The sequence below is a fragment of the Panulirus ornatus genome, chromosome 31 (genome assembly GCF_036320965.1).
Source record: "Panulirus ornatus isolate Po-2019 chromosome 31, ASM3632096v1, whole genome shotgun sequence".
NCBI lineage: Eukaryota > Metazoa > Arthropoda > Malacostraca > Decapoda > Palinuridae > Panulirus > Panulirus ornatus.
The window spans coordinates 5,323,467-5,339,703 of NC_092254.1; the positions used below are offsets into that span (position 1 = coordinate 5,323,467).

General features: G+C 48.4%; 1 protein-coding gene across 2 annotated transcripts in view; it reads right to left on the reverse strand.

The window, feature by feature from the left end:
* Nucleotides 1–16,237, reverse strand: part of LOC139758756 (uncharacterized) — a 201,136-nt gene that overhangs the window by 89,026 nt on the left and 95,873 nt on the right. For both annotated transcript variants that reach the window (XR_011714913.1, XM_071680513.1), the window contains one exon: nucleotides 11,743–11,866. Coding sequence is in view for 1 of the 2 variants with exons in the window: in XM_071680513.1 (XP_071536614.1) it covers nucleotides 11,743–11,866 (124 nt within the window). In the remaining variant the exon portion in view is untranslated. The remainder of the gene's footprint in view (nucleotides 1–11,742; nucleotides 11,867–16,237) is intronic.

Genomic DNA, 16,237 nt, shown 5'->3' on the forward strand with positions numbered 1-16,237 from the left:
ACTCCTGCGCCCTGAGGAACATACATCACGCCGGGAAGATAATGCCTCTGACAGCTGCTCGATCACTACGATAAAGCCGTGAGGGCACTGGAGAACAAAAATACTGCTGATGTAATATGCAGGGTTTGCAGAGTCCACTGACGAAGCTAACCTTGGATCACTGATCTCTTAGGCATGACAATACGACCTCTGAGCACGACGGAACGACCCTTGAGCATGACGGTACACCTCTTGTGTATGATGGCTGTACGATCATGATCCAGGAGTTAGGTCATTTGATCCACCAAGCTGGAGAAACTAGGAACAAGATGAGAAGGATGTACAAGGTTCGAACAAGTTAGTTTTATCATGTACACTAGAGGATTTATGTTCCCTCCAACGGGGAAAGGATCCCTTGCCCTGGGAACTAGTAGTTCTGGCATCTCTCTCTCTCTCTCTCTCTCTCTCTCTCTCTCTCTCTCTCTCTCTCTCTCTCTCTCTCTCTCTCTCTCTCAGACCAAAGTTCCGTGACAGTCTCTGTAGAGGAGCCCACCGTAATCATAACAACTTCGTCAACAGAAGACATAAACTACAAAAGAACAGTGTCCATTTCTGGGAGCGATCCACTGGAAAAATCATGAGAGTTAAAGGAGGATCAGCTTGACACAGACTAAGACCTTGAGAGAAGGCAAATTTTTTCTACCCTCAAATACCTCAATTACTGGGGACGACAGAAATCCCTCTTGCTACTTAGGGAAATGTTGAGATGACTAGCAGATATTGTGGCCTGTGTACCGTCTAACACAATGACAGACATCAATTCGACATATTTCCCTTTAATGATTTGGTAATACACTTGAGACTTCTGTCCAGTTGATGGGTCCTTAGGAGCTATATTGCGACTCACTAATTTTCAGTAATTTCTGTCACATGCCACGCAACATTTACATCTCACGTCATGTTGCTGCGCCTGGCTCGCCCCTGATAAGAGTAAACCTTAAAAAAAAGAGATCATTCCGGAGGGATCAAAGAGAAACCACACTACTGTAGGGTCCGACCGACCACAGACTTCACTCAGAAGCAAAAGTGTCGGAAAAGGATGACGTTTGCCACAGCGGTGACGAGTCAAGAACACGATTCTCCACCTATAAACTGGAGCTGTCAATCGACCGTCCACAAACATTTCGGTGGTCGAGTGACACGCCACATCAAACCCGGCCTGAACGTGTCATAACCCAGGAGTGCGTCACACAGCAGGAATGTGTTGTACGCTACGAGTGAGTCCTACACCGACAATGCGGAAGTAAGACGTCAGCGGTACTGAGAGACTGGTAGGTCCTCCATTACGACATCATTACCTGAGCCAGATTATCAAGCACACGAAACCCAGACCTGCTGCTACTGCTGACACACGTGGCCCGGGGGCCTGACCTGTCCTGCTTGGGGTGGCAGACGTGGCCTGGGGGCCTGACCTGTCCTGCTTGGGGTGGCACACGTGGCCTGGGGGCCTGGCCTGTCCTGCTTGGGGTGGCACACGTGGCCTGGGGGCCTGGCCTGTCCTGCTTGGGGTTGGCACACGTGGCCTGGGGGTCTGATCTGCGCTCCTGCTGGAGGAAGACGTGACCAAGAGACCTGATTCTCTCTCTCTCTCTCTCTCTCTCTCTCTCTCTCTCTCTCTCTCTCTCTCTCTCTCTCTCTCTCTCTCTCTCTCTCTCTCTCCCCACCCCAAAAGTCTGTGGCATCTGCACGTGCCACGGGGCCGACATATATAACATTCCTAGCAACACAGGAGACTCCGTGGAAAAAAAAAAAAAGCCCCCACGCTGGAAACACTGAACCATCATTCCAAAGTGACAAGGAAGTAATACCACACTGATAAACGTCCAGTCTGTTGATACAGAAAGGTCAAACATATTAAAGGGTCATGCTATGATTATTCCACAGGACCCCTCAGCTTTAGTGATGATAACGTATGCGTCATCTGGACAGGGAAGGTGTTTGTGGACGGGTTCTGATTGCTTAAGCGGAGACACTGGCTGTGATGATGATGATGATGATGATGATGATGATGATGATGATGTCCACACACTTGTCTTCTCTGTTCAGAATTGTCATTGTGTAACATCATCACTGTCATACCATGTAACACTATAAACACCCATAACACGCTGTAATTCGGCCAACCACCCAAACTACATAACTAACGGCAGCATCAACAAGCACTTCAACCTATATTTACTGGGAAGCTGAGGCCACATATTTACCATGCTAAAGAAAATAAAAACAGGGGGGGGGGGGAAGTTGGTGCGAAAAAGATGTGGAAATTTCCTCACTGCATGAACCGCCATGACATTATGAGCAAGATATACAGACGAGAGGCTGGCGTAGTGTCTACACTGCCCACAGTGGTTAGTATTGACATCCTGAGTCTGATATGGTCATTATACCTCCAGCAAACATTATAATCACACGAGGCAAACCCAGAGACACGTGTGCACAAAGAATAGCTAGTTACCCAGCTTAAAGGTGTCCATCCTGCCTCCACTGGTGTATACCGGCACACCCGTCCACCCTCAACCATACCAGCAGGGGCGTGTGGTGGTCAAGGCGGGGAGGAGGGAGGCAGACAGCACCAACGGATCATCAAGTAATACCTCGCTAAACACCAACCCCCCCTGGCCACCATCCATCATCCACAACGCTGTGCTTGATCCCACAACATCATCATCATCATCATCATCATCATCATCATCCCCCCACATAAACAAACACCCACTGAACATGACCTGTGCACTCTTGGTATACAGTCGCGACCCTTACAGAGTCAGGTCAAAGGTCATTTGACCCAAGGGTCGTGCTCAAGGTGTTACACCAAGACTCCGCCGAATAAAGTCTTAAAAATAGACGTCCGCTGACGAGAGGACATGACGCGAGGATGACGTGAGTACAGAGGCCAGGATGAAGACGCGACACAAGTGTGTGGAAGAGGGCAGTAGGTCGGTCGAGGAATGTTGTGGCGTATGTGGTGAGGTGTGTGTGTGTGTGTGTGTGTGTGTGTGTGTGTGTGTGTGTGTGTGTGTGTCGGCCGGGGACCCGACCTCCCGTTCTCACTGGCCCCACACGATCAATTGTCTGCACCGCCCCACGTCTTGGAGGCCCCGACACCTGCCTCACCTCACACGCTTAATTATACCGGCATGTCAGGCGCTACACCTCCACTATGGTACCTCCTCACCCCCCCTCCCCGTCCCGTCCTACCTACCTACCCCTACCTTACCTCTGATGACGTCAGCAGCACGCAACCTACCCTCCCCCCCGCGCCACACACAACAGGCGGAATCAGGGCCACAATGGCCGGCCACCAACACTGGCTGCCCAGGCCGGCCTACACACACACACACACACACACACACACACACACACACACACACACTTGTAGACATACTACTAAGCAGATCTGGAATTCCTTCGCTGTAATACATACATACATACATATATATATATATATATATATATATATATATATATATATATATATATATATATATATATATATATATATATATATGAGAGAGAGAGAGAGAGAGAGAGAGAGAGAGAGAGAGAGAGAGAGAGAGAGAGAGAGAGAGAGAGAGAGACTGCCAGGAAAAAATTATGATTACGATGAACGATTAGTTCGAGTTCCGTGTTGTCAAGTGTTCAGTGTGAGAGGGAGAGATTGCATGTCGGTGGACTGAAAGCCAGGAGCTCACGTATGCGTGTGAGAGGCATCAAGAAAAGACAGCTACCCAGGCGGGGCCAGGGGAGTGACACTTGACAATAGGAGAGAGAGAGAGAGAGAGAGAGAGAGAGAGAGAGAGAGAGAGAGAGAGAGAGAGAGAGAGAGAGAGAGAGAGTGTTCCCTGGGAGTACTCCATAACACAGAGTGGTGGCAGGTAGGTCGATGGACAATACTATACAAACAAGAGGAGGATGGACCCGGGACCAGCCCCATTCACTGGCTCCACCGCCACCATCACCATCATGATGGCTCGTGTGTTATCGTGGGGATCCCGTGATAACAAAAGACTACTGTGTGTATTACGAGTACCGTGTAGTATTGGGGTACAGCAGCGCCGTGTACCGCCCTAGCGTAGTGTTGATACACACACATACACACCTATTCCTACACACAAACCCGACGCGGACGGCCCTCACACAGCTGTACCCTTCCTAATATTTACTCACACATTACACACCATGATGCTGCTCAGGCCTAGCGTGATTACACAACCTGTTGTCATCTATTACTAACATTATGACCTTCGGGGGGCCATGAGGGGCGCGTCATCTTGATTACAGACCCCCCTCCGTCTGGCATCGAACAGTCAGTAATCTTTGAGGCCTGGTGTCCCTCCGCCTGTGTACCCCATCAGGCTCTATGATCAGTGATGAATATAAAAGGTTTCGTACCTGTTCTAAGCTCGGGCAAGTAACACAATCAAAAGGATCAGTACCTGTGCTAGAAACATGCACGAAGAGGTGTAAGAGGTTCTAAACCTTTCATAGATGAAATGTGGTTACAAACACCAATCATACACGACTCCTAACGCCAACACTGACCACGAACCACCTCTACCAACAGCCAACAACACCAACCAACGCCACACGACACGGAGCACCAGCAGTAACACCAAATAAAAACACTCTCCACCACCACCACCACCACCACCATCATTAACTGGAACGTTCTCCAACAACAGCATCACCTCACCCTCCACACCAGCAGTGTCTGGAATGTAATGTCTTCTAGTAATGACACACACAAATATACTGCCGGCTACAAGAGGAGCAGACAGAAAAATGACGGCCATTGTGCGAGGAACGAGTATCATTTCTTTGGAGGAGTAGCGGCGCGGCCATCTCATTATCACCCCACCAGCACACTACCTGGTGAGGCACCATCATCATCATCATCATTATCACCCCACCAGCACACTACATTGGTGAGGCACCAACCATCATCATCACCATTATGATCATCATCACCAGCACACTACACTGGTGAGGCATCAGCCATCATCATCATCATTATCATTACCAGCACACTACACTGGTGAGGCACCAGCCATCATCATCATCATTATCATTACCAGCACACTACACTGGTGAGGCACCAGCCATCATCATCATCATCATCATCATCATCATTACCACCACACTACACTGGCGAGGCACCAGCCACCCTTACCAACTCATAATCATCAGGCCGGTGTTAATAGGGCGAGACAGTACAGGAGGAGAGGAACTCCTTCGTTGGCTCGGGGAGTCATCTCGAGTGAAGGGAGGGAGGGAGGGTGGGGACGGGTATATACAAGTCAAGAAGTGCTATTAAGACAGTCTGGCGTTCTACACTACAGCGATCACTCTGGCTGCCGCGCGTATTCATCATCTACCAAGGGCTCCCAATCACGGCCGTCTAATGTGGTCTGGGCCTGACGTGAAACGTGGAAGATAGACGAGGAACACTCGGGAGGGCTGCAATAACGTCCAAAGAGGACTAGACACGCGCCAGTACACATCAGATACGTGTCTGATGAAATACAACCCAACTAAATGCAAACTGATGAAGATGGGTTCACTGATGCGAGGCCAGAATGTCAATGTCGTCTGGCTGGCAGCCACGTAATGGAACCTCTTTGTGAAGGGGGACTTAAGGGTCAACATAGCATTCGGGAATACCCGCTGGAACAATTGCCTTTTGTTGCAGTCTTTTCACCTCCGCCTAAAATCGATCGACAGTTGGCAGGAAATGACGACCCAACACAAGTAAGAGATATACAAATACCACTTGCTCGGGAAGGTCGGGGACTCTGGCACAAAATCGTAGCGGCAGGATGATCAAAGAGGTAAACATGATACTTCATTACACTACTACCTTCACGTATACAAATGAGACATGTCCATTAATAGACTCAGAACACATGAGTGTATTAATGTGATTACTGAGGATACACACACACACACACACGCGTCTGCCAGAAAGACTCCACCGGTGGGTAACAAAAACTGTACCTGGGGGTAATGCCAGGCGTGGATAGCAGCCATACACTCGCCCTTATGAGAAAACAGATGAGCAACGAGGGAGATGATCACGGGTCTTACATTCCCCAGTGGACATAACGAAGTCGACACGCAACACTTCTCTGGCGGACGAACCTCACAAACGGAGGAACAGCATATGAAACTATACAACGAAGTCAGGTCATCTATTTACTAAGAGAGAAGTGGATGAATGCAATACGCTATATATATATATATATATATATATATATATATATATAATCCACGCAATTTTATGAGGAAAACCCCTTACACACACACACACACACACACACACACACACATAATATGAACACGACGAGGGCCTGATACAATAACCACACTTTCCATCATGTTAAAAATACCATATCCCATAAAAATATATTTTCAATATTCAGAGAAAAAAAAAAAAGTTCAGCCACTTTCACCCTCCTACCCCGGACAGCAGTACATTACGCACTATTAATACAACGCATTTCAGATACAATGTCGCCAGTCATAAGTCTACAAATCATTTCAGAAAGGTTGAAAGAAAATATCAGAAGCGTAAGAGAAGCTAATCCGTCGGTGTGTGGGTGTGTGTGTGTGTGTGCAGGAGAGAGGCGTGTGGCTCGGGTGTAATTCAGAGAGGAGCCTTCACAATAAATGAAGGTAGGTGGCAGGCGGCAGTCAGCGGGAGCAGTGTTGTTTGTGGTGCGGGAGTGATTGTTAGCTGGTGGCACAATAGACGCTGTATAAAGGTATCGGCAGGCACGCAACGGCGGCCGTCGCCATGGCAACCGCGGCCTCCAACCCTTTGTTGGTGGCAGCAAGCAGAGGCAGTAAAATATGGCGGACGTCGCGCGCACCCTTACCCGTCACTGCCAACCATCGCTCCTCCTCCTCCTCCTCCTCACCCACACCGACCCTCCCATACCCATTACAACATCATCACCAGCACGATCATCCCCGCACTCCAACGCCAGACTGCTATTCTCACGCCATCACCCACACCACCTATTACCAACACATACACCAACTATACGCCTCTACATAATCCCCTCCCCCTACACAATATACTACTAATCGCTTCATAACCCACCCTTAACCAAGGCACCCCCACACCAATAACACAGTCTATAACAGTTGTATAACCACTACATCAACCGCGTCATCACAATTACCAAGACTCGTTACACCAACATACATCATCACCCATAAAAACCATGTCTCCACCACTGGATTAAGTCACCCTTCCCATAGTAACTGTGGCACCGACACACCCACTACACCAAGCTAGAGTGGCACCACCACCTCACCACCCACTACACCTAGCTAGCGTGGCACCACTACCTAACCACCCACTACACCTTACCATATACCTTCTCTACAGCCTATCACATACTTTGTTCTTACACTGAAGACCTTTCTCCACTACCTAACTCTAAATGTTTTGCGTATCTACCACTGCTTCTTCGCCTTGCTAATCTCTCGTGGCCCTTCCCGACATGAAGTTTACCGATCCTTTTAAACACGACCCTCCCACCAAACAACCTTGCCAAGTATGCTAGGAAAAAAAACAAAAAAAAACTCATTCCTTTGTGACTCTTACAGTTACGTTAACCTCACCTTTACAAAATGGTACTTATCATTTCCTCGTCCAGTCGTGGCACGTGACCAAAACTTCTCCACGCTGCCATACACACACACACACACACACACACACACACACACACACACACACACACATTGCAACCCCATTTCAGCAGCAGCTGCGCTTTTCAGCATCTCACACACCACTCTATTTACGACCCCGGGTCTTCCATTCCTGAGGTCCACCACTACCGCTCTTCTCACAATCCTCCTCCGAAATGTTTTCCTCACAATGACGTCTCCTGACCTCCAGCGTTACTGCTGCAACAACCCGTCTCCTGACCTCCAGCGTTACTGCAGCAACAACCCGTCTCCTGACCTCCAGCGTTACTGCAGCAACAACCCGTCTCCTGACCTCCAGCGTTACTGCAGCAACAACCCGTCTCCTGACCTCCAGCGTTACTGCAGCAACAACACGTCTCCTGACCTCCAGCGCTACTGCAGCAACAACACGTCTCCTGACCTCCAGCGTTACTGCTGCAACGTCACGTCTCCTGACCTCCAGCGTTACTGCAGCAACAACACGTCTCCTGACCTCCAGCGTTACTGCAGCAACAACACGTCTCCTGACCTCCAGCGTTACTGCTGCAACATCACGTCTCCTGACCTCCAGCGTTACTGCAGCAACAACACGTCTCCTGACCTCCAGCGTTACTGCTGCAACATCACGTCTCCTGACCTCCAGCGTTACTGCAGCAACAACACGTCTCCTGACCTCCAGCGTTACTGCAGCAACAACACGTCTCCTGACCTCCAGCGTTACTGCTGCAACATCACGTCTCCTATCCACGTATTCTACCTCCTCACCTCCAGTTACTTAGTCTTTCTTGAGGTCCTCCCTCCACCATCAGCCACATGGAGGGAACACTCCCATACCGTGTAAGGAGAACTTTACAGTCATCCTCATCTCTATATATGGACAAGGAAACACCGCTCCCACCGCACTTAGCACGAGAGAATACTGGGGGAATGTAAACCCAGATATAGAAAAACTGAGGGAAAAAAAAAGATACTAAGGGAATAATTACGACGGGAAATGATTTCAGAGACACCCTTGACGATGACCTTGATATAGGGTGTGACTTGGAAAATACTATGGGAAAAGTGATGCTGCAGAGGGTGTTCATGGCTTACCACAGACACTGACCCGCATGTGGAAAGAGAGGGAGAGAATCCTATGGTAATCTATATCTTGGAAAATGCAAGACAGGAAGCCCTGACAGACACAGATAAGACGGGATGAACCAAACGTTGAGAGAACAAGGGCATTACTTACAACTTTATGTCTGTACATTGTGTGATGGGAATGCGAATGGGTGTCAAGCCTGGCTTATCATACTGGCGAAAATGAGGTGGTAAATGGCACTTTGAGGACCTGTGTAAACCCCACCATCCACAAATGTGCAAATCACAACCACAAGAATGACTGCATGAACCAGTACTGCCAAGGTCACTATGTGGCAGCGACAATACGGTGCATAGCTCAAGGCGATTACGGCAATCGACTTGGGGAAAAAAAAAAGAAAAGAAAAAGAAAGAAAAAACTACGGAGAAATTCCTCTCAGACTCAGACGTGGGATCAAGCAAAGACGGGAAGAAGAGCCAGAGGGGAAAAAAAAGAGATGATGCTGACTTTCTTTCCCGTCGTTACGAGATGATAAAGATCCTATAAGCCTCCTGTCGTGTTCAAGAGAGCGCCATCCACTCAGACGGTGGGAACATAATCTATCAACCCCACAACCACAACTCAGGAACGAGACAGATACCCTCATCCTTCATGTATGCTAACACACAGGATCCTAACCTACACAGAATATACAAAATCCCATTTGTTAGTGGCTTAACGACCGAGTCTAATATAAACCCTTGCGGCCATTACAGAAAGTCTCCTTCAAGACACACGCTGAGGTTTACATTCCAGATTAAAGCTTATACAGACGGGGAAGGAGGACAAACAGAAGACGTGAAGGAGATGTGCACTGCATGTTTAGGATTCTTTCGTAAGTCTAAACTCCTAAATTCCTTTTCTAATAATGTGCCAGAGGTGTTTGCTATCATGACAAAACCAAAACCTAGTCACAGCACTAAGCTATAAGCCACCCGAGGCAAGACCACAAGAATTTACAGAGCAATAAGACTTACGTCAACCTACCTCGACAACCTTGGGAAATCAGCCACAGACTTAACCTTCCCGGGAAACTTCGACAATTATGAGGCATTTATCTGGCGCGGTCTTCGGGAGGTCATCTGCTCCTAATGGCCCAGTCCAAGTTGCTGAATTGGGTCGTTGGTCGACCAAGCATTTGAAAGCCGCGGCCCGCATTTAACCATAAAAGCCTGGTCGGTCCTCGGCTGGCATACTTCGTCCATACTTATACAAGGCCTTTTTCAATTCCTCCACTGTGTATCTCTGTTTCTGATGGCTGGTCGCAAGGAATGTGTTTAATTGTCTTGGGTACCGGATGTTCACCCAACTTTGTATGTCCTGTGTTTATCGTACGGACAGGGGGTCATTTCTCGAGTGTTGGTTATGAGTTATGCCTTAGCAGTCAAACATAAAGTTTTCAGTTGTGCCATCATGTTCTTTAATGGAGCAAAGTTCTAATTCCTCCGGTGTGGGGGGAAAAAAAGGATAAATAACCAGACAGACTGAGTCACCTTCATATCACGATGGAAAAACATGACACGTCCTGATGTATCAGCAAACACAAGGCAACAGCTGCCATATCTAAAAAGATGGTAAGATGGATCTTGCGGACCTTCAAGATAAGAGAGGGAAAACCCAATGATGACACTTCAAAACGATACTACTTTCACAAACACAGAACTACCCCTGTGCTTAGATCACCTTTGGGTGTAGGTGAAGTCGTAGAGTTGGAAAGTATGAAAAGACTTTTGACGGCCGAGACCGATGCTGCTGAGGATATGAACGATTGATATCACTCTATGGAGGGCATATGGGAGAGGTATGTCTGAATCTACATTTGAAAAATCCAGGAAGAAGACACGATTCCCAACCTTCACTCTGTTTGTAAATGAAGCACGGAAGACTAACATATTACCACTAAAATCACACAGTGAGATGAGCACAACTTGACAAAACACCTTAACGACTACATTAGAAAAACTATGGAATGGACTAGGGGGAAATTTAAGATGGATGAAGAGTATCAGACCAACCAGGGTGGGGGATGCAGCCTCCAACAGCTTGGTCAAACAACGATTCAGCTCAGCAGCTTGGACGCAGCCCGAGCTGTGGGGGAAGTAGAGGACCTTCGAAGTCAATGCCAGGTAAACACCAACTTAACCTCTTACAAACTTGAGTCTTTGTTACTCACTTTCCCAAACGTGTCTGGTACACACTCATGTTTTAAACAAGCCTCCCTTCTGCTGGTATTTACCTTCTTCCTAAATTCTTTTTTCTCTCCTTTTGCATTATCAGTGTTGCAATCCCTTTACCGCTATCCTTATTCATTTTCCATCTGTTCCCATTCACCAACGTTCTCATTTCTATTTCCATTCTACAGTTTTTTTCACCACCAGTCATTATCTACAATCGGATTCCACCACTTTCCTGGACTGTATCTTCATTTCACCACACAGTTCCTCTGTCTCCATACACTCCCCACAGCAGCAGGAACCTGTGTGACAGTCTCCGGTGATGGAGTCTTCAAGTGCCGCCAGACTCCACCTTTTATCCTTACTTTGTAGCGTTTCATCAGCATCTCCCAGCCCCTCCCTTAACTTCTCCCGGTAGTTCAGTTTCAAACTTTCATGACCCACGTTCTCTACTAGAAGGGTTTAATTAGGCTGTGGGGCAGGAGGAAGACTGAGGAGGCAGGAGGGTACGATGAAGGAGGTGGACCAGCGCCACCAGACACCACTGATGGTATATCAAGGACATAGGTAGGGTATAGGAGGGTGAGAGCAACACAAGGTGAGAGTGGAGTAATTAACCCAATGATGAGGGAGGAGGAGGAGGAGGAGGAGGAGGAGGAGGAGGAGCAAGAGGGGGTCAACATAAGACGCAGCAACCAGCAAGAGGCCCACCTTAGGATCGAAGTTGAAGGTGTGCTCGACACGGAGTGGGCACTGCAGGCCACACTTGCACGTGCCCTCCGTGGCCAGGTAGTCCACAACCTCAGGTACGCTCCGTAGCTCACTGCCACTCGGACTGAAAGGATAAAAACACAATAAATTACCAACACGTATCACTACATCTCTACCAAACATGTTCCTTAATACCTGGGTAACCGCCCAGGTATTGTACAGGGGATGTGGGTGTATGTTGGACAACTGCTCGTACCGTGGAGAGCGACTGGCCTATGGTGGAACATGAAGAGAAGGACTACATCAATCTTTAAATACATATTTAAGGTTTAATGTTCAGGCTTTTCATTCATTTACCTTCTGTGTACCTGTAGTTGGTAGGTTGTGCGGCCGTGCAAGTTGGTCTGTGTCCAGTTAGGTGTCTGGCGGGTTTCGAGAACAATATGGGACCCTTGTATATATTGATCCTATATTACCTAGTACCTGTTACAGCAGCCGTGTGGCACACTACCATCCGACAGCCCTACAAGGTCGGCTCGACTAGGCTCACAGCCTGAGGTTCACATGTACCTATCAACTATAAACCCGAGACTTGCTCAGTTCCGTCAGCCGCTAACCTCACGTTGTCCACATCTCATGTTAAAGGAGCATCGTTCCATGTGAAGGCATCGCCCTTGTAACAGTATCAGGAGCATCGCTCCATGTGAAGGCATCGCCCTTGTAACAGTATCAAAGACACTTATAAATGATTTGTACCAACGTATGCACCAGTCCAATCTACGTGAAAAAAGGGGAAAAAAATAGATATATGAGACGAAATATCAAAAGAATTTCAAACTAACCTTCTTATCAGCCTCAATGATGTACGTAAAATACCCAATGTCATGAATATAAAATGAACAGGACTTAATCCCATACCAAACCGTTCTTAGAAATGGACATGTCTATACTGACACATCAAACTGGCTTTATAGTGCCTTACCTTACCTTACACTGTCCGCCCAGGATCATCCCTGCCACCCCATGTGCACACTCTGTGACTATGTTCTCTGGTGAGACCCTGATCTACCATGTTGTGTGATGCAACAGCTTTCCATTCATGATTCATCACGCAGCTGGTCTGGTGCACCTCAGAGTGCGCTGTCCATAAACATTTTGTGGAAACAATATTCCTTACGTTCTGTAGAGAGAAGTATGAGCTACTCACGCACTCACCATCACTCATACAACTCATTAATGGGTCAACAAGAACTCACTGACTCACTCCAAAATCACCAGGAATCACCCAACAGCCCTGTGAGTCAACAGAGGTCACCTTATGATGCACTGAGTCACCAGTGAGTCATCAGAACTCACTCATCAACCCAATGAGTCACTACAAATCACTCAGTCACCGGCAATCACCCAACCATCGAGTGAGTCACCAGAACTCAGCCAACCAGCCTGTGAGTCACCAAAACTCACCCAACCAAGAAATGAGTCACAAAACTCATCCCCTCCCCCTAGTGAGTTATCAAAACTCACCTAACCAGCCTGTGAGTCATGAGGACTGGGTCGTGTCCAGGAACCCAGCGGGGATGGCCGTACCACACATGCTTCCAGTATTCCAGTGTGACGCTGCTGGAAAACCCATTCTCTGATGAACCAAAGGATTCAACGTATTACCCCACCCCGTCTCCCTCTATGGTCTAATGTTTCTCCTGTCTCTTGGCCTGTGTGTGTGTGTCTGTGTGTGTGTTCTTTCCCCCTTTAGCACCACGGAAAGGTCGCAGAGCACGACAGTATGGCGGCCGTCAGGTATGATGGCCTGCTCTTTAACCTGAGCCTTAAGGGTCAAGTTAAAGGTCACGCGATCACACACACCCAGGGGGGTGGTTATATACCATCCTTCTCAAGGGTAGTAACGTCGTGGTAAGGGGTAGTAGCATAGTTGCGAGGGGTCGTATCATCGTGGTGAGGAGTCGTATCGTCGTGGTGAGGGGTCGTACCATAGTTGCGAAGGGTAGTACCATCGTGGTGAGGGGTCGTACCGTCGTGGTGTGGGGTCGTACCGTCGCGGTGAGGGGTCGCACTGTCGTCCTCAAGGACTGTAACGTCGTCTCCACGAGTCGCACCGTCGTGCTTAAAGGTTGCGCCGTCGTCTTCACGTGTCGTATAGTCGTGTTCAGAGGCTGCCGCGACGCGCCGTGTAGAGAGAGGGTACAGTTACCATGCTCTCACTGATGCATACCATACAAGATGCCTGTGGGCGAGGCGTGAGGAGGGGGTAAGGTCAAACTCGTGCCTGACCTACAGGTCCTGGATCAGTCATGAGGATCCACCCTTCCTCCTCCCTCCCCTCCTAACAGTCTGCTCTAGCTCTACCCCTCATCTTGCCTGTTCCGGGGTCGGCCATGTCCACCTATCCCTCCGATGGCATAATCTCTCCCAACGACGGGCGTTAAGTATCCCAACAATGGGCCGTTCACTATCCCAATGATGGCGTTAACTACCCAACCAATGGCGATCACCACAGCAGCAACGGTGTTAACTATCCCAAAGACGTTGTTAACTACCCCACCGATGATAAGTGACCATCACCACGTCGAACCCACGCCATAAGAACCATGTAACATGTCATTCCTTTTCATACAAAGGAAAATATAACATTGTCTAAACCAAAAGGCAAATGAATATGAGATGTAAAACACAGACAATTTTACTATCATCTGGAGTAACAAGACGACCCCATCTCAGGAAGTAACCGACCATGGTGGAGTCTTTGATATCTATCATCTTTCTCTTCCTAACGTGACCTTATAACTGTGAGGCGAGCTGTGGGCTGGGGCCTGGCAAACGAGGCCACGTGACACCCAGCAGGTCTGGCCCCTGGTCTACAAACACATCACCACCATGAAACACAACAACACACACGTGTCTGTTTCAGAGAATCGCTATCCACTTATCAGGCAACCAACACAAACTCAACCAGTGTTTACCAATGGATCACGACACGTCTTGAAGCACGACAGTACGACCGCTGAATGTCAGAGGTCAGTCGGGGTCATCATTTACAATGATCATACCGTCGTGTTCAAGAGCCGTGCCCTCGTATATATTGGAATAATTTCAGGTGTTCTGTTTATCAGGAAGGCGACAAGTGTTGTCCAGTCTGGTAGGGTTGGGTGCGGACGTGGGAGCACCATCAGTGGGGGACAGGGTTGGAGAGGTCACACCCAGACAATGGCAGCAGTGTCAACAAAACCGAGAGAGGGTTAGCGGCAGGAGCAGCGGTGCGGTGCGGTGTGCGTGTACATACACATACATGTGAAGCTCAACACTGACGACCGCCAAGATGATACCACTGACTCACCTGACCCAGGCTGGTGAGGGCCATCATCACCACACCTGCACCAGCCTAACACATGCTCACTGCTCGTGGTAATGAAGGCCTCCATCACCACACTGATCTAGCTCTACACACGCTCACTACACTCTCCACTGCCTCGTAATGTACTCATCAGAATGATGTTGAAGGTTAATGAATAGCTCAGTGTTACGGTGCATCCCATCTAAGCCTGCCACGCGGCCTTCACAACGGAGGCAGAAAGTTTACAAACTACTTTCACAAGTAAGAGACTTGTACGCACTAACAGTCAGACAGACACTCCTAAAAACCCCCGTCTGGAGAAGGCCGGGGCAATCCTCAACCCTGGCCAGAGGAACCATTACGTTAGGACAGGTTAGGTAAAGCCTTACACCATGTTAGGGGGCGGCTTCGGGCCTGTCTGGACGGGTTTTAACCCAAATCTTCCCATACCCAAGACTCCAGCTAAGTCGCCTCGCCAGGGAAGGGATCATAACTGTTTACACGCATTTCAGTTTCCTTTCATCCCGGTCAACAGAATTCTTATTTACTGAAAATCTATCTTCGATCTGACAGAATTACAAACATATATACACAGATATTTCAATAAGGCTATCATTTCTCATACAGTGATATGTATGTTGGTCCAATCACCCCATACAAACAACATTTTCGACATATGATCCCTTTGTTGGACGTGGCTGGCTTCCTTAGCGCTGAAGGAGCTCCATAGTTAAGAATTCTGGTGCAGTAAGGTAGGATGAAGGTTTCAATAACTTACATATTCTGAACTTCCACCTTTACCTAAAGATCATCTATCGTTCACGTCCAAACAGCGGGGTAATGCTCATGTGGGTAGGGAGGGAGGAACGACACTTGAGGCAAGGTGAGACAACCTTCGACACCAGCTGGCTGGAGTGTCCTTGTCAGCCACACCTGCCTCCTCGCCCTTTAGGGCAGTGCTACATCCATGCACCTGGCTGGGGGTGTCTTCGTCAGCCACACCTGCTGCCTCGACTCTCACGGCAACGATGCTCACCACACACCTGGCGCTAAGTCTCATCACCAAAAAGTTTTCCTAAAGTTCTGTCCTGCAGATGGAAGTGTTGTCATCCTGCTTATCTAATAAGGTTCCAGTGAACAACGCCA